The 20,610-nt window shown below is 39.6% G+C and overlaps 1 protein-coding gene across 8 annotated transcripts in view; it reads left to right on the forward strand.

The window, feature by feature from the left end:
- Positions 1–7,085: 7,085 nt before the first annotated feature.
- Positions 7,086–20,610, forward strand: part of elavl4 (ELAV like neuron-specific RNA binding protein 4) — an 83,919-nt gene continuing 70,394 nt past the window's right edge. For 2 of the 8 annotated variants that reach the window (XM_048208988.1, XM_048208991.1), the window contains exon 1: positions 7,086–9,542. In XM_048208988.1, the coding sequence (XP_048064945.1) occupies positions 9,495–9,542 (48 nt within the window). In that variant the 5' untranslated portion in view covers positions 7,086–9,494. The other 6 variants (XM_048208985.1, XM_048208986.1, XM_048208983.1 and 3 more) reach the window with 4 other exon arrangements.

The raw sequence follows: 20,610 nt of genomic DNA on the forward strand, positions 1-20,610 counted from the left end.
GACATAACTACAGACTAATGGCAAAAAATAAATAAATAATATGTTCCAAGTTCAACCAAACGCCCTGATTCAATGGGAAACAAGGCAAAGGAGGAGAGACAGCTATGTGTCCTAAAATTATAGGGATGTGGATCAGTGTTGTAGTAGTACTCGTGACTGCAGTCCGAGAACAGAGAAGTCTGTCTTGAGTCTCAGCCCAAGACTATGGAAATGGGAGCATTTGGACTTGGTCTTGATTCAGATTCAGTCTATTCAGGTCTCTGGTGTTGACTAAAACACTGATGTGGATGCTATTTGCAGGGTCATTCCAGACTAAATTGAACAACTGAATTCCTTCACAAGGAAGCCATTAACAAAAGGTATTAAGAAAGTAATTTTAGTGTTAATGATCACGTGATATTGGGTGGCATGTTCTCGCACTTTAATTTCGGAAACATTTTTCTTCAACAATCATGTTTGTTTCTTACCAAGCACCACACAAATAGCCAGTACACAAGCTAAAATAAATATTTAAAAACAGACAGGTTATGTCTTTTTGTCTGTGTTTGATTTACCCTGATTTTGCTCTGTTTTCTCTTTCCTTTGTTCCTTGTTCCACCTTCTGGTTAGTCTCATTGGTTACTCATTGTTTGATCTGTGTTCACACCTGTTATTCATTGCATTGATTGGTCTGGTCTGTGTATTTAAAGGGTTTACCCAAAAATGACATTTCTGTCATTAATTACTCGCCCTAATGTCGTACCCATACCCACAAGACCTTTGTTCATTCCCGGAACACAAATGAAGATATTTTTGATGAAATCTGAGAGGTTTTTTTTATCTCCCACAGAAAGCAACGAAATTACCACATTCAAGATCCAGAGAAGTAAAGACATTGTTAAAATAGTCAATGTGCACTGTAAAAAGTAATACACTCTATCTACTCAATAAAATTGTGGCAACAGATTACAAGCAATATTATTCATTAAAGTCAACATACAAGAATTGAGTTAGAATTAATAAATTAATTCCTTAAAAGTCAACCATTTAAAATGTGTAAAATTAGCAAACACTGTTACAAAAACCACAAACTGACATAAAAAACAATAAGTCAAACAGGGCAACCACTATGGTGACCAAACTTTTTCAATAAAATCAACATCTAAACCTCTGTTAATTTGTGTGTTTCTCTTTCATTCAGTTACTTTACTTGTTATCATCAGGTGTCTTAAATGTTGGCAATAAAAAAAAGAGTTATTAATTAATCTTTGATTTTTGTTTAAATTTTACTTAAATTTTACTTGTTTTAAATGGTTGCCATTTAAGGAATTAATTTGATATTAAACTCAGTTCTATTTGTTGAATTTAATTAATAATATTGCTTGTAATCTGTTGCCAAAATTTTATGGACTAGATATAGCGTATTATTTTTTACAGTGGGTGGTTCAAACTTAATGTTATGTTTTGTACGCAAAAACAAAACAAAAACAGTGACTTTATTTAACAAATTCTTCTCTACCCTGTCAGTCTCCTACGCAGTTGACAGTGCAGCTCTTCCTTGTTTACGTCTGAACGCCGGCTCAGTATTGATCGACTCTGTTCAGGTGGGCAGCACAATGCATGATGTGTTGCTGAAGCAGGAGCCGGCCAACACAGAGTCGGCTTTCTGCCGTAGAACACAGAAGCTCTTCAATGTGTCTTCAACGTAAACTGGCTAGGAGACTGACAGGGGAGAGATGAAATTGTTGAATAAAGTTATTACTTTTTGTTTTGTATTGGCACACAAAGTATTTTCGTCACTTCATAACGTTAAGGTTGAACAACTGTAGTCACATTGACTATTTTAATGATGTTTTTACTACTTTTCTGGACCTTGAATGTAGTAACTTTGTTGCTTTCTGGGAGATAAACGATCTTACTGGTTTGGAACGACATGAGGGTGATTACTTAAAGACAGAAATTTCATTTTTGGGTGAACCATCCCTTTAAGTTCTGTGTTTTTCTCAGTTCACTGTGTGTCTACGTTAGTTATCGTTGTGTTATTCTGTTCATGTTTTGCCAGTTCTAGTCACCTGAGTATCTTGTTATTTTGAGTTTTGTTTTATTAAAAGAATTGCTGCACCTAGATCCGTTATCATCATTGCCTACAACCAATGCTGACACACAGACTATTTGACACAAAAGTTTATTTATCACAACAATGTTATTCGATAAACATGAATATTATCTTTACTATACAGTATGTCATCTGGGTAACACTCAGATTCACAATAAAGTGGCAGCAATGTGTAGGATGTTTCAAATGGCCACATACAGTTTGAGACTTCAATTGTTCTACCCTTCGGAGTGACTAGGATATAGCGATGCTCACTTTTGAATAGAATTCACTCCTAGATAAGAAATAAAGCAGATTAGCACTCAACATTTAGGCCTTGTATGAATAAGAAAAAAGAAGCATATTACTATACCTTGAACCTGATATTTCTTTTTCTTATATTGTGAGGACAGATTGCAGTCATCAACCATCCCTCTTCAAGTGTCTAATTTTTTTTTTTTTTTAAATTGCAATGTCCCTCACAACTGACACTGGCTGTCTCTCAATATAGATTGATTAAAGTGTATGGATTCCAGGACAATTGGAGCATAGCCTCTGCCATCAACCACAATCAAATCCGACCTCATTCATTTTCCATTAATAGTGCAGCTTTCTGATTAGCCTGCAAATGAACAACCATATGACTTGCGTTTCAGGAGGACACAGGCATAGAGACCCTCAGCCACTAATTTTCAGGTTATGAGTGGAGCGGCGAGTGTCAGAAGCAGATGAAGAGAACGGGGGTCGTCTTTAATAAGATAAAATTGGCAATGATTTTTTTTCCTTGCGATCATATTTGATGGCAAACTACAACCAGCAGGGCAGCCGGAGTAGTTTGATTGTTTTAAATAATGAGGAATTGTGCTGCACAGTACACCCTTCAAACTGAAAATTGAAAAGCTGTCCTTCATGGTATGTCATTCCCTAACATCTCCAATTATCTGGCTCCATGCCTCCCTGTTTATTTATTGAGACTGTCAATTCGTATTATGAATCGGGCGACAAAAATATAGATCGCTCAAAACGATCTCCTCCTTGTTCTTTTGTGTCTGCAGACGTCTGCGCATGCTCCAGGGTGCATGCGATGTACATGCGTACACCAACCACGTAGATCTGTGAACAAAAAGCAGGAAATATAATTGTAGGGGAAACAGAATCACAGCAGATATTCCTATGACAATTGTGACGTGCCTGCAAAAGCAGAATTTCTTCTTCGCACACTGGTCCTGTCATGCGGTCTGCCAAGTGAACAGATGATTTAATGAACCCATCAATCATAGAATACAAAAGCGAAGTACAGTCCACTTCTTGATCCTCTGATTTTTTAATTGGTTCCCACGAGACACAATGTTTTTCCACATCAAAATAAGTTTTACCCCTCCATTATAACCAACTCTGCTGCTAACAATCATGCGAGACAAGTGTGACGACAACGACTAGGATGGCAAAACTGGATTGAGCTAAACATTAAAGATGAGACTTTCTCTTTGGGCTGGAGGTATCTGAAGCAAGCGCTCTAAGAATAGTCAACTTGAGTGTATGTAAGTGTGGGTGTGCATTTCCAATGTGCCCAACATGTTTTTGGTGGTGTACAGGGAAACCCTTTTTAGACAGACCATGTTGGGAATCCACGCATGAGTCCCTTGCAGTGAATGGCAGGTCATCTGCATGGAACAGACAGCACACAGGAGAAGCGGCAGGCTCTGAACAGGCTTTATGAAGACACATAGAGTCACTATGGAGACAGCAATCAGAATCCTCCTGGGACCCTGGTGGACAGAGGAGGGAGAATGAGAGGCAGATGACTCTGGAATCAAGCAGTAGGCTCTATGATTCAAGTGACAGCCCATCCCAGTGCGTGCTCACGTACACACACCATCTCCTGAACGATTTTTAACCAGGTCTGTTGTACATGCTAAAATCCAGTATGGGCTACGATACTTGATGAACAGGAAATCCTGCACAATGATAAAGTAATTACAGTGTGAGTAAGAAAACTGTGTTTTTTAGGATTTTTAGCAATGGTGCCTTAGTAGTATGCAACACACTGGATGGATTCTTAAAGGATTAGTTCACCAAAAATGAAAATTCTGTCATTAATTACTCATTTAGTTCCAAACCTGTAGAACACAAATTGATATATTTTTGATGAAATCCAAAAGGTATCTGACTCGTCCATAGACAGCCATTTAACCACTACTTTCAAGGTCCAGAAAAGTAGTAAAGACATCATTAAAGGTGCCCTAGAATCAAAAATTGAATTTACCTTGACATAGTTGAATAACAAGAGTACAGAACATGGAAATGACATAAAGTGAGTCTCAAACACCATTGTTTCCTCCTTCTTGTGTAAATCTCATTTGTTTAAAAGACCTCCGAAAAACAGGCGAATCTCAACATAACACCGACTGTTACGTAACAGTCGGGCTCATTAATATGTACGCCCCCAATATTTGCATATGCCAGCTCATGTTCAAGGCATTACACAAGGGCAGGACGTTTGGATGTGCACAGCTGAATCATCAGACTAGGTAAGCAAGCAAGAACAATAGCGAAAAATGGCAGATGGAGCGATAATAACTGACATGATCCATGATTACATGATATTTTTAGTGATATTTGTAAATTGTCTTTCTAAATGTTTTGTTAGCATGTTGCTAATGTACTGTTAAATGTGGTTAAAGTTACCATCGTTTATTACTGTATTCACGGAGACAAGAGCCGTTGCTATTTTCATTTTTAAACACTTGCAGTCTGTATAATTCATAAACACAACTTCATTCTTTATAAATCTCTCCAACAATGTGTAATGTTAGCTTTAGCCATGGAGCACTATCAAACTCATTCAGAATCAAATGTAAAAATCCAAATAAATACTATACTCACATGATCTGACGCATGCATGCAGCATGCATGATGAACATCTTATAAAGATCCATCTGAGGGTTATATTAGCTGTGTGAACTTTGTTTATGCACTGTATTATAGTCGAGAGCTCGGGGGGCAAGGAGCACGAGATTTAAAGGGTTAATGATGCCCCAAAATAGGCAGTTAAAAAATTAATTAAAAAAAAATCTATGGGGTATTTTGAGCTGAAACTTCACAGACAAATTCAGGGGACACCTTAGACTTATATTACATCTTGTGAAAGAACATTCTAGGGCACCTTTAAAATAGTCAACGTGACTGCAGTGGTTCAAACTTAATGTTGTGAAGTGACGAGAATACTTTTTGTGTGCAAACACAAAACAAAAATAAAGACTATTCAACAATATCCTCTCTTCTGTGTCATTCTCTAGCACTGTTTACGTTCAGCGCTTCCAGGTTCTACGTCAGAACGCTAGCTCAGTATTGGCAGACGCTGCTTACGTGAGCAGCACAATGCTTGTGTGTGATGCTGATGCAGGAGCCGGCCAATAACGAGTTGGCATTCGGACGTAAACACGGAAGCGATGAACTGCGTTCACTGTGTCAACTGCGTACGAGACTGACAGCGTAGAGAAGAAATTGTTGAATAAAGTTGTTATTTTTGAGCACAAAAAGTATTCTTGTTGCTTAATAACATTAAGATTGAACCACAGCAGTCACATTGACTATTTTAATAATGTCTTTAGTACCTTTCTGGAACATGAAAGTGGTAGTTAAATTGCTGTCTATGGATGTGTCAGATACCCCTTGGATTTCATCAAAAATACCTTAATTTGTGTTCCGAAGATGAACAAAGGTCTTACGGGTGTGGAACGACATGAGGGTGAGTAATTAATGACAGAATTTTCATTTTTTGGTGAACTAACCCTTTAACCCAATTCTTTAGTTTCAAACCCATAAGATCTTTGTTCATTTTCGGAACACAAATTAAGATATTTCTGAAGAAATCTGAGAGCTTTCTGTCCCTCCATAGACAGATGCAATTACCACTTTTAAGGCCCAGAAAGGTATAAGATATCATTAAAATAGTCCATGTGACTTCAGTGGTTCAACCTTTATTTTATGAAGAGACGAGAATACTTTTTGTGTGCAAAAACATCAAACAAAAATAACAACTTTAACTATTTCTTCTCTTCCGTGTCAGTCTCCGATGCTGTTCACGTGTGTCACAGTCACCGTCTCGTCCCATTGGTTTTGGTTGTCATATGCTTCTTTGTTCCTAGTTCCCGCCACTCATCATTCACCATGGACATTAATCACCCTCACAGCTGTTTGTCATTTACATTGTGTATTTAAGTTCCTTCCTGTCTTCAGTTAGTTGTCCGGTATTGTTTATGTCAAGGTGTGTGTTGCTACCCGTTCTTCTGTGTGTTCACAAAATGTTCACGAGTTTTGGATTACCTTCTTCTTCCTCGTCTATTTGCCTGCGGCTACCCATGACAACGTGAGCACCATGATGCATGCGTAGCCGACGCAGGAGCCAGCCAATACTGAGCCGGCATTCTGACATACCCGGAAGCGCTGCACTGTGTTTACAATGTGAAAAGCTTTGGAGACTGACAAAGTCTTTTTTTCCTTTCTTTTTTTTTTCCGCGCAAAAAGTATTCTTGCTGTTTCATAAAATTAAGGCTGAACCACTGTAGTCACATGGACTATTTTAACGATGTCTTTACTACCTTTCTGGGCCTTAAAAGTGGTAATTGCGTGTTCTGAAGACGAACGAAGGTCTTGCAAGTTTGAACGACATGAAGGTGAGAAATTAATGACAGAATTTTCATTTTTGGGTGAATTAACCTCTTTAACTTCGTAAGATTTGCCTATAATGATGTTATTCTAAATGGATTTAGCAGATGCTGTGGAGGTACAAAATGTTCTATAATAACAAAAAACAAATGTGATACAGTTTTTAAAAAATGCCTCATGCACACACCCTCTATGACGTAAAAATGGTAGTGTTCTCTCTCAATGCTCTCTCCATCTCTCTTTTTTCATTTGGCTTCAGTCCACCCTAACAGATGGGTCGGTGTCAATAGGCTGCTATTAACTGGACACACGCCTCTCATGGGGCCTGGAGACCAGATCATACTGTACCATACGCAGTTTTCAAAAAGAGGAAAGAAAGAAACAGCTCATTTTCCTGCAGTCATACCCACTTTCAGCTAACCTCCGCTTTTCACACTCACTAGAAACAAAACAGGTTGAAAATGACTTATTCTTGCCTGCTTTGTTATTTTGAGAGGAAAACATATGGTTTTGTGGTTTGCCTTGTACCTGAGTTTAGCTGCGTCCGTTGGCATAAAGATGATGATTAGGTTTTGCCATAGAAAATATTATATTTAATATTAAACAATTAACAAGTAATTGTTTAACACAAAACAACATAATGAATCTTGACAATTTTATCCACTCTCTTTATAATTACAGCTAAACATTTTAAATTAAACATCCTGTGAAAGTCTAATTTAGTATGCATACTGAATAATATTTTTTTAAATGGTAAGATTACAAAGTTATGCGGTCATTGGCTGATGGGAATATATCTGCGAGTCTATGACTAAATCAATGAATAACAATGACTTCAGGATTGCTCATGCTTTTATAAGTTTGTCCATATAAAAGAATTATAAAGGAACAATATTTTAAAATCTAAAGCCAAGAATATGAGTCACTAAAACCAGCTATTTATAGTACAAAAACAAACAAACAAACATTAAGTTAAAAAAAAAAAAAATGATTTAAATCTGATTTGATTACTATATTTTCCTACAAATAAGGCTACACAGAAAATAACCTGAATTGTTGGATAAGAATCAGGTTGTTTATTATTCTTTGCCATTCTCAAATCAAATTAAAGGGTTTGTTGATGTTTAATTATTCAGAGGACAGGTCATTAATCCTCGGATTTCTCCAGCTATGTGGGAATCGTTTAAGTTTCTATCTAACTACTTCTGATGAATCATTATGATTATATTTCAGCAAATTCCAACACAACACATTTGAAAGACAAAAAATGTCTATGCAATTTAATAATCAGGATTACGCCCATTTCTTTATGCATACAGTACAATGGCCCCAAAAAGTATTTGAACACTTAAGCCACATTCAAAGTTTATAAACTTACACTGCATCAAACCAAGTGGCATATGTGAACAAATGATGCTAGACCTTTCAGAACTAGCCAAGGTCACGTCATATTAGTTTAAAGTAAGTTCACACAGTTGCCTCTAGCATTTAACCACACAGGTTACTTAATCACATTAAATATACCCCCCTAACATTTGACACCCAGAAAGTATGCTTGTGCAACCTTTCTGTAACATAAATACCACTTGGTTTGATATTTTGTTATCAAATGCAGTGACATTTATATATATACCTACACATTTACATTCATACATAAATATCCAAATGCATTTTGGGGTCAATGTAGCTATGTCAAGCAGTGACTCGAAGCACCGAACAGTGTGCAATTACGCCAATATCTTTCTCTGACGCCATTTCAGAGGAAGAGACGTGTCCGTTTCACAAATATGCTCCGGGAACGACACGCCGAAATCTCAGCAGGGGTTTTCTCCGGCTAGGTGCCACTGGTCAAAGTTTTCTTAATGCTATTGGTCTATAAATCAGCCCCGTTCTCTCCCATACATCAAACGCGGCTGTCGCGAGGCGACGAAGGCGCGGGGGGAGGCGAGAGAGAGGAGAACGGAGGTGAGCGGGTGCCAAAGCGATCATGTGTTCCCCGCAAGCAGCAGGAGGAGAGCCGTGAAGCCAAACGGAGAGGAAAAGATGAGCCAGGAAAGGCAGATGTGCCTGTGTCATGTCTGTTATGAACAGTCTTCCCACCTTGTGGTAACACTGTGAACTGTAACTGCAGGAGAGCGTGATCGAGAAATAGACAGAGGGAGCGAGTGGAGGGTGGGGTGGGGGTAAAGAGAGATAGAGAGAGAGAGGGAGTGTGAGGAAGGGAGGGAGCAAGGAAGGAGAGAGAAAGAGAAAGGGTGAGGGATGGAGAGAGAGAGAGAAAGAGAGAGAGGAGTTTAAACTAAGAGCTATGTTTTGGGACGAACTAATCTGCTAGAGAGCAGTGTGAGGATCGGAACGCATTGTGCGAGCGAGTGTGTGGAGGACAGATAAGGGAAGAAGCCCGGCAGACCGACTGCTTGTTTTAATGTGCTGACTCTGGGGAGCTAAAAAAAAAAAAAAATATTGACTCTTCAGTCGTGTGCCGTGAGCCAGGGCACAAGCGCCACATTTAACAGAGGTGCACCAGAAAACACGGGCGCGAGAGAGGAGAAAATACATCCAGCCAGACAGCACATATAGAGGATTTCTCCTTCCTTTTCTTCTTTTTTTTTAATCTGTTCATTTTTCTTTCTTTTTTTCCTCGGGACTGATTCCCATTTCCAGTAGAGAAAAAGGAGCCGTAGAGCCACGAGAACGCAAAAAAACACCACAAAAAAAAAGCGACAAGAAACGCAACACCGCCAACAAGATGTTTGAAATCAGCCGAACACTGAATGCTGCTTTGTTGAGCAATGAGGTAAAGGAATTGGATTTTCTTCTTCTGTCACCTCACTTCTCTGAGTGTGTGTTCATTATTCCGTTGTGCGTACGTTTCTCTGTTTTATCAGTGTGTCCATGCTTCTAAATGTGGCAGCTGACAGGTCTAAATGAATGTGCAGGGATTGAGCATTTAGGTCCAGTTAAACGGCTGCTAGCTGAAGGCAGAACCTCTTTGCTCTCCGGGCGTACTGTAATGGATGAGAGACTAGACTCGCTCTCTCTCCCTCTCCCACGCACAATCATTTCATTTTCTCATTTACTCAAAGCAAGATAGCTGTAACTGCTGAGCTTGCTTGATGACTTGCCCATCTGGGGCTTGCACTGACTGTGTGCGTGCGTGTCTGTGTGAGTGTAGCGCCAATGTGAACGTAAGCACACGGCTCTCTATAACTGTGGCAGTCCAGTTTTCTCTTTCCTTTTGCCTCTTTAGCCTGTATATTTCGTTACCACCTTGGCTAGCATTCTGTTCTCTTCCTCTTCTCTTCTTTTCTCCTCTTCCCTGTAAATGCGCACCTCGCGAGCAGTGTCTGAAGATGATGGTAAGATGTTCACAGAACTCGGCAGTAGCCCAGGCGGAGGGCTCCTTCCCAGGCATGGGCTCGCTGCTTTTCCCCCGAGATCCATCCAGCCAACTGGGGGCCAGGGAGCTGGGGGTAAGAGGATAGACGGATCCGTCAGACAAATGAATGAGAAAATAGATGGCACAGTAGAATAAGAATACTAACTTCATTTAGGTAAATGTGTGCAGCCCTAAGGCTTGAATTAGCCAGTGTTTTCATGCCTCATTGTGTGATGATACGGCCGCCCACTCCGACTAGATCTTTCTATCAGTTAGCCAGAGAGAAAGAGAAAGAGCAAGACAGATTGTGAGAGAAAAAGCAGCTTGTCTAAGTGTATTGTTTGTGTATTCCTGCTCAGAATGTGTTTGTGCGGCAATGTAATGATGCCTAAAATTGAAAGTGCGCCACGTGTGTGTGTGTGTGTGTGTGTGAGTGTGTATGCGAGTGTGTACGCTTAAAGTCATTTGAACATAGTAACGTTAGATGGCTAAAGGACAGATTTTTGTAGGTATGTTTTGTCTCGGGCGTCATTTTGAATTTCAAACAACTTTCCAAATGTTGTTTTGGTGCTCCATTCAGCACAAACGTGCTTGGAAATGTGTGAAATAGAAAGCATGCGTCTTATACTACGCAGTCAGTTACAAAACTACCTCAAGTTAAACAATATGTGAGTGGCTCCATTGTATTTCTTTCATTCGTAGCACATCAGAATTAAGCCGTTTTATTTCTCCTCTGATAGGTGGCCATAACAGAGCATACTAGTAGATAAATAGCTGGCTAAGGCTTTCCTAATTGTAATGAATGTGTTTTCACTTAAGTCTGGAGCTATGAAAGTGGATATCCATCCTTACATTCTCATTCAGTCATTTCTGAAATTCTACTACAATCTTGGGGGGGAAGAGAGATGGCTGTATGGGAAAGCCCTGGCTGGCTGGCTGGCTGGCTGGCTGGCTGGTGCTGTAAGCGCCGGTCGGTTAAGAATAAATCCCTGACTTGGTGCATTAAATCGACACGAAACTGTGGGTGTCTAATCTGTGATGGGCTCTCGTTCCTCGTCTCCACAAAACAGGATCAGCCTGCCTGCCTGGAGCCGCACCACATTCTCACACAAATCAGACTCATACTGACAGCACTGGAGCTCTTCTGCCAGTGCACAAACACACACACACACACACACACACACAGTATACATACACACACTCCGATCGCATGCAGCTGGATGTTCATAGGCAGCAAGAGCAGATTTTTAAACCCTTCTTTGCAACCTTTCTGAGGTGTGTGTACACACTTGCCTTAAAATCCTCCACAGCTCAGGGATTTGAAACATTCTGAATATTCATCCTGGTGATTCTCCAGCTCTAAGAAGACAGAAAAAAAAAAACATGGCATGTAAAGTCATAACCATAAATATTCTCATTTGAACTACAAAACCTTTACAAGTAAATCCGGAAAATCATTGTCATCCAGCAATCAGTCACTATTTGGCCTGGGAAAGCGGAAAATCTATGCAACGTTTAATATATAATGAAAATTAGTGACAGCGATATGTATGCGGCACTATAGTCGTTGTGAATCGTGTGACTGCGCAAAGTGTTATTCTGGATTTTTCACATTAGCAGGACACAGTTTACAAAAGTAAAATCTTTTTTCTTTTCTTTTTTTTTTTTGAAGATAAAGATGGTTTGATGAGAAGTGAAGATTCTCTCGGTTTCTCTTTCCACCTCGAGAGACTGTAAACAAACTGTTTTAATGTTCTACTTTTGCACTTTTCATGTTAAAGATAGAAATTAATAGAATAAAACACTGATATACCATTTTCAGTTGCTATGTCTGGCATAATTTTATCTATTTTTTACTGTTATACAATAACGGTCATTGTACTTTATATGCAATTATTTATTTCCAGATATGAAATATACTCTTGCCAATATTCTTGTTTTTTAATTACATTTGGATAATAAATTGTGCTGTTTATTCATATGGGGCAGGGAAATGATGCTGGACTGTTGCTTCTCATAAAAATCTGCATTTGTGACTCACATTTATCTGCAAACACACAACTCACATTTCAGATTGTAATTAACCAGGTTAAATCAGACCATCGTTACAATGATTAATTGTGCCTTCATTAACTGAAGCCAGATCATTTGCATACATTAAATCATTGTACAGGGAAGAAGCAGAGGTCTGTCTAGGCTTTTTTTTTTTTTTGTGAGAGGGAGATTTCATTCTCCTTTCTAGTTCTCTGTCAGTATTTTTTTACATGCATTAGGTTGCTCTCAGACATCTTGCTGAGGCAAATGACTAGAACGTTCCATTTGGATGCAGCTTTTTCAATTATATTTCTATATGCGCAGCATGTGTAGATTCATATATCAAAGTAATGATTGTATTTTATGATTAAGCAAATCAATCAAGCAATGAAAACACTCAGAGCTAGATCCGAAGATGTTTCTACAAACATGAACTGACATTAAAATCCAAGCGCAATCATGAGAAGCAATGGATCACTAACTCAGAGATCATTTATTTATCTGTGCGCTTTAACATCTACCTATCTGGAATAATTGAATAAAATAAAACGTTTTATTTGCGGAAGTAGCAAAACAGTTGCATCACATAACAGTAGTTATGTTAGATTCTGGTACACTTGTGCCAAGCACTCTCATGGGTTCTCGAACATCCAGAAGACATTGAAATGATTTCTAATCACGGTTAATAACCGCAGTGTTTTTTTAATTAAGCATGACACATTGCCACTCTAGATACTGCGCTAAGCAGGATACGGTGTGATTTCCAATTACAGAACATTTTTCAGCATTCAGCACAAATGATGAAAACCTCTGAAATAGCACAAAAGTACAATCATGAGAAAAACAGCACGTTCCGATGAAAATACATCAGACTTGGTAGGGTTATGTGTTGTGTATTAATCCAAACACATGAAGATTTGCAGGATTAAAAATTTCTGATGCTGATTGGAGATGCTGTTGATGTGCACACACGCTCTAGCAGTCCACAGGTTACTGCTGCTCTGTCAAATGCTTTCGTGCTCGCTTTCTAACTTCATTTTCAGCCATTTTTGAAGGTTACGTTCACTCCTAAATTCGTTGGAGGGAGCTGAGAAACAAACAGAGATGAGGGGGAGAGGAGAGGGAATTGAAGAGCGATTGGCAAATGTCTGTTGGCAGTGCGAGAGATAGGCAGGGTCATCTCTATTTCACAACAATGATTAGCTCTGCCCATCTGCCGGCTCGACAGGCTCCTCCTGCTGTGATTGCAGTGTTCTCTGTTCAATGTAGCCCTGGAAATTAGTTCATTTGTGCTGCTCAACCCCAGCCTAACTGTACTGAGAACAGGTGCAGCATTCTACCCCCGCACAAAGCCGTAGCGAGCGTGTGCGCGTATGTGAATCCTCTACAAGAGCAGCCGAGCAGCAAGTAAAGCAGACTCATCAACTGTGAAAAGATTCGCATCTCGCAACACAATAGCAGTAGATTGCAGTAGATCAACTTCCTGTTCAGAAATAAGCACCTTTTTCTCCTTCTAGTAGGACGTCTCTCCTTGCGGAGTTATTAGCGTTCATCTCAGAATTTCGACATCAATACCTTCTTACCTCTGTGTATATTTAGCCGGGTACAAAAGCTACTTTGTTAAACCAAATATGACACTAGCACTTTATTCTCACTGCTGAGAATTTTGAGTACTTCCAATCAATATTCTGTCCAAATTTAATTTCCAACAGCTCTGTCAAGAAGCCTCAGTCCGTGATTCTGTGCTAGTGTGAAAATGGCAGAGCCATCACAGAGAAAGATCTGGAGCCCAGAGCCCTGCAGCTTCAGAGGCCGCCGCTATTGTCAGGGCACTTTGCCATTTTGGAAGAAAAAGCCGCAAGAATGAGCTATTTAACCTGTGGGTCACTCAACGGTCATTGAGCGCACACGCACAAGGTATTCGTGAGAGAATTAGCCACCTTTCACTGCTCAAACACAAGTGTGTGTGTGTGTGTGTGTGCATGTGTAAATGACAGAGTGCAGAAACAGAGACTCCTGTTCCGTAAACTAGTGATGCAGGACCACCTGTTTTAATAGACATACACCAAATGTTGCATAGGACTGCATCCAAATACTGTGTGAGCATTATGGTGACGCTCTGAGCTCATATGGATTGTAAATAGATGTGAAATTAGGAGAAACTAAACAACATATTCCAAATTTTGGGAATACCAAAGTAAACCACATTGTTATTTTTATGTAATCTGATGGATGACAATACAAATGATTGTCTGTAAAAAACAAACATAAAATATGAAAAACAATTGAAAGCAAATGGAACTGCAATTAGATCATTTTTTGTGTTTCAGTACTACATAATCAGTGACATTATCTATCTATCTATCTATCTATCTATCTATCTATCTATCTATCTATCTATCTATCTATCTATCTATCTATCTATCTATCTATCTATCTATCCAATATAAAACAGCACAAATGTATTCTCATGAATTGACTGCAATAATGGCCCAGTTGACTACTGAGTTTGGGTCTAACTAAAGAGGCAAACCCAAGCTACAATACACATGGGACCCTAGACATCTTCTTAAACGTGCCTAAGGATGCATTAGCTCATGCAATCTGGCTGCAGAGCCATAAATGCTCACAGTTTTGTGATTTCAGGTTAAGCAGGGAAAGAGGATGAGAGTGCATATTAAGAAACAAATTGAATGAAATTAAGTTTGTATTGTCATCACAAGCCTGCATGTGTGTGTGAATCTCAGTCACATAAATATGACACACCTCACTTACATATACGCACTCGCACACCTGCAGCGTTTCAGGATGCTCGTGCATGTGAAAGTAGATGAAAAAGCTCCATTGGGGGCCGTCACCACTGAGGCGAAGAGCAGGTGTCTCCAGCCAGGCAAGAGAGAGAACCAGGGCAGCCTGGCTCAGTTGAGTCTTAGCCCCACCAGAGCTCCCCTCGGCTGGGAGGACAAGTGACATCTGGCCCCTTTGCCTATGTAGTGGAAGACACTTCCTCCAGGGACGACAGTCACTACTGAATCTCTGAGCCCCGAGTCAGTATGGAAAAATTTGATTTTTTTTTTTTTTCACTGCCTTTTGATGATTTCACAGGGACTGGGTGTTGATGAAGATTGGAGGTCTTGAAATCTCTCCCCTTTTTTCTTTGAAAATACAGCTTAAAAAAAGAGTCAGTGAAGAGAGGGGTCAGCGTGAGTGATACAGGCACCATGACCTGGAAGTAAAAAGCCTGTGATTTCAGCAGCAGGGGGCGAGTGCTGGCGATGATGGTCCCCAAAGAAAACACGTTCACTTACCTCTCTCTGCGTACAGAATAAAGGTCTAGTCTTCATCTGGAGTTTCAGGGCTGTGATTTCTGCAGGGAAAAGGAACATCAAAACAGAGGATTCAGTGAACAGCAAGAGCTTTGTGTTTTAAGTGAGACTATTCAAGCAAAGCCATAAAAAGATACAAAATAAAAGAAAGAGCAGAAAGGGGGAAAAAATTACAAAGGAAGAGTAATTTCTATGGCTGAGCCAGCACTCAAGACTGTTACCGAGAATGCATACTAAAATTCACAGTATTTCCAAATGCAGAAAATAGTTCATGTTTCTTTCAGTAGCAGTGCTGTTTTATTCTTCCAGAAAAAGAAATAGACATTTTAATGATTCAGTATTTCAGGAATGATGATGGAGTGATTTCTAAAAGAGAAACGTTAAACGCTTACACATGAATGTGTGTTAAGTGCATGAATGCTCGCTTGTCTGGTTTACCCTGGCTTGCTTAAGTACTATAATTAATGGTTTTGTTAATTGAACAGGAATTGCGAAGGCGCTGTAGTGTAGAAAGCAGCACCAGTAATTCATCAATTTCAGTCTTTTTCTCCTTCTCTTTTTCACTTTGCATGCTTGTTACTTTTACAGCTCGAGCACTGGTTACAAGGACAACATTAGTTTGCAAATTATATGAGCTACCATATTTTAAGATGAACTCAATTCAAAATTAAACTGACCAATTGGACAAGATTTGTTTACTCAAACTGAACAAAACATGCTGCTGATATTTTACAGGAAAACAGATTGCAAAGACTCAGTGAAACACTGTAATATGTTGGATTGCATGTTAAATACATTAAGAGAAGCAGTCAACCCTGACCGGTTGTTATTAAGGAAGTCCAATCATCCATCAGAATCGGCGGCCATTTTGTAGTAGGATTATCCGCTATGACACGCAGGCTGTTTCTAAAGTGATAAATGTGCTCTCTGCCTGAATGATAGCCTGTGCCCAAGAGCTGACATGTTGACGAACGGTGCTGTTTCCCCGAATTGATAGGTTCTGAGCCCATACATTTCATTGATTCGTTAATTGTTCGAGGGAGTTGGAGGCGCCTGACTGTCATGAATAAATGATAGATGCCTGGCATGTGTGCATTACCGAGGAAGACCTTTGAGGCGTGGTGTTGCTTCCTCAGAGACGCCAACCGTCCTCTTCACAGCCCCGAGGAGCTGCTGGTCCCCGTTAGTTTCCCCTCACATTAATAATGCATTCTCTCTAACAGCAGTGTTCAGCATTAAATGCTCTGCCATGGAGCCTGTTCAAAAACATCAATACAAACTCACTGAAATAACCCTGTTTCAGGCAGAGGGGGGAAAAAGAAGTTACATATGCTAATTGCTTCTTAAGGCATTCCTTCTGTCTACAGCTAGCGGCTCTTGTATCTTTTTCTCTTTCTGAATCTTTTCCTTTCTCTTGCCTTTCTCTCGTCTGCTCTGAATAAGTAAGGCACCATGAATTCTGGGAGAAAGACAGCATGGATGGAGGGGAATGGTGCAGAAATACTGACGATGCTTTTCCCAGGGCTCAGAAAGACAAGGTGATGGAGTATCTACAAACAAGAAAAGATAGGTGGGAACAGGGGGAACGAGGAAAGGAAAAAAGAGAGATCGATGGCACATTTCTGTTCGATTTTACCCCAGAGATATGAGTTGTACATATAATATCAATGAGCTAAAAGTGACATGCCAAATTCTATGGGTGCAGCTTTAAAAAACTACTACACGATTGCAGTTTGTCATTTGAATATCAAGTCTAGTGGAACAGTTTTAGTTTAGCATGCAAGGGGAATAGTTACAATATTTACCTATTAGGTATAAATAAGTGTGTGTATATTTGTATATATTTGGCAGTCATACATGTTGTGAACAGCAGAATTTAAATAGCATAAGATATATAGTTAAGAAACTATTTTTCCATCGCTTCATATTAGAACTATGACTTTTTTCTTTCCTTTAAATCTTAAAAGGCGCCAAAACACACCATTATTTAGGCACCAAAACACACCATTATTACAATTCACTATAGACTAATTAAAATCCACTATGGATATTCATTGTTGTAGAGGAATGAATAATATAATGAATAAGATACATTCATCTTGTGGTTGCTTTTAGCAAAAGCTGGCCTGGTCAGCACAGTGAAAGCGTGGCCCCCTCTCTGAAGGGAAGCACTGATTAAAGACCAGGCCAGATGGACCACAGCGGTCTTCCTCATCGTGCTCGAGAGCTCCGACTGCGATCAAACACAGCAAAGGCCACCCTACAGCCAATCGTCATACAACTCGATCTTCACCATCGCTCAGTCTCCCTCCAGCCAACCATCAGTGACTGCACCACACAAATGAGATGGAGAGAATGTCAGTGATGTTAATGATCAGAAAAGAGCTAAAGTGTCTTGCTCAATGTCACCTTCATTTTGAACAGGACACAAGGAGAGCCACCCACAGGGTTAGATGTCTGCTCAAGGATTCACCGGTGCTACATTTATCTAATTTTCCTCACAAATAATGTGACTTTCCTTAATGTAAAAAAGAAACATACTCTCATTAAAAGTCATCATGATAAGTAGCATCAAAATCAGCATGATAATTATTAGTAGTCATATTTTTGACCTTGATATATTTTATTAGCACTGAAAATCTACAAAACTCTTAGAGTCTCTGAGTAAAAAGTGAACAGACATGGATGATACATATGTTTTACCAGTTAAATCTTAACTCAAACATTACCTGAATCCTTATCCTCTAAAATATCTCGGATAGGAAGCACAACCCTCGTTTTTGGACAGGTTTTTCGTATTTGAACGTGGCGAGCTCCATCTGGGTGAGCCGAGCCTGAGCTCAGCAGCCTGACACTTGCAGTGCTGCCTGGCGGTGAAGCCGCCAAAAAGAGTTGATGTGGTGTCGAGGTTCTCCTTTGAGAAGGTGACAGGAACAGGAATTGGACTGGGTGATACTCATGTCCTCTGACAGAAAGAGATATTCGCTTCAGAGGGAGAAAACTTCACCCCTTACTCCCAAGACGAATGAGAATTGTGACAATTGGGATATGTCAAATAAGAAAGAGAATTTGATGTGAGGAGAAAAACATATTTGTCCTTCAACAAATCAAAATTGAATAGAAACGGTATTTCTGGGAATATCCATTTTTTGTTTTCTCCTTAATGTTTTTCTAAAACAAAATTTTAGCTTTTTTATATTAACTGGATTTTTCAGACAAAGTAATTTGAGGGAAAATACTAACTAAAATAAACACACAGTTTTTTCTCTATCTAATCTACTAGTGAATTCCCAAATAGCAGGACAAAGAGAAGTGCCGCTGGAGAATTTTCTAAAATTTTAAAACAAAGCTCCAAATGAGATGTGCAATTTTTAACACACTTGAGCTGACAGCTTGCAGGGGATCTACACTTCAATGTCTTTAAATAAACCTGTTATTATTCAGGGTGAAAATTGAGACTAAATAAATACTCCATCTCACTGGAAGATTTTGCTCAGTTGAAACAATTATCACCATGTCTACTGCATGTTTTAACATGTTAAACTCTCAGAATAGATGCCTGGTGCTCATGGTGGAAAAAGGAGTGTATCTGAAGTGAATGTGTAAGATGCATATGGTGGAAATCGATAACATTGACAAGACACTGATTGAGCATGAGTAACACACTCATCCAAGTGGACTGCAGGTTTAAAATATTTGACAAACAAGAGCACTTGGATTTGTGGTTATGGCCAACGGAAGAAGTCAGGTGGTACGTGTGTGTTTGGAAGCAGGGAGAGATGGGGCATGCAAGGTTCAGAGTAATTAGTCAGATTGAGGGCTGAAATGAGGCAGTGTGAGAGGAGGCTGGGGCTAAGCATTTGTGTGTGTGTATTTGTGTTAGAGGCCAGGCTGGTGGGATGCTCTAATTGGAGCTAAGCGGCCGCAGAGGATCAGAGGTACTCCAGAAACAAAGGAGCACAGGCAGAGAAGGGAGAGAGGGAGAAAGAGAGAGGTTGCAGTACTGGGTGTGTGCATGTGTCTCTTAGTGTTTGAGCGAACAATAACTAAAGTGACATTTTACATGCTCAGCTAGCAAAGGCTTTGACCAAACCTCTGACTGCATGAAAATCACACACATGGCCAAACTCAGTTTTGAAAAAGAGAACAGACATTCTACATGAATTTTTAAACAAGTTTTGAAATGTATACATGAATATTTTCATTTCCAAGAAAATGTGTTCTAAAAAAACTGCATTTCAACCCACAATGACACAAATTAAATTCCAATTTACAATCCAATTTAACTACTGTATACCGAACGTATCCAAGATAAAAAGAATACATTTTCAGTGTCAATTAGTTAGCTGAGCATATAAAAACACCATTTTACAGAATGAAAATAAATCAATTAGCCTCGTTGCTTTTAGCTCGTTACTCAATTCGCATGCTGCTTCACTTTTAATGGCTTTTTGACAGCCGATAAATGATGTGATTTACATTAGCTGGCCTGTTATAAAACCCCTCCGCCGGTGGTCAGAACAGCCATCCTTTAGCTCCACAATACCTGCATAAAAAACCCATTTGGCAAAATGGCTGACATAAAATGCATGTGGGTTGGAGGACAAATAACGGCATCTTATATAAAATGATGCTATCTTAGTTTGACTGCTATTACCTGCTGTTCGTTTTTCCGAGAGGCTTATCCAACGCATGATGACTAAATGAAAGTCATTTATGTGTACAGACATACACATACACTTTTCTGCAATAGTAAAGATCCCTGAGGTCACATCCTCCCACTCAAAACCTCCATGTATTCTTGGCCAAACCTCCCACCGCAGACCTCATGCCAGTCTAATCCCTAAGACCCCTCCCTCCATCTGTCCCCACCCAGCCCAGGAGTGAACAGAGAGACAGAGGGTCACACGCAGCCTCTGAGTCATACTGGACGCGTTCCCTCAGCCTGCACGTCTACTGTTGGTGTACACGGCCTCAATTCAAATCACTCTCTCATACTGGATGCTGCAAATGGGTAGTTGACAAATCAATTTTTTTTTCATTAACAGGATTTTAGGTTTATATTCATAAGTGTGCATTTTTATTAGATGCTAAGGCTGCTCATCATTTTTCACCACTTTTAGATC

Source organism: Megalobrama amblycephala, linkage group LG12, assembly GCF_018812025.1.
Source record: "Megalobrama amblycephala isolate DHTTF-2021 linkage group LG12, ASM1881202v1, whole genome shotgun sequence".
NCBI lineage: Eukaryota > Metazoa > Chordata > Actinopteri > Cypriniformes > Xenocyprididae > Megalobrama > Megalobrama amblycephala.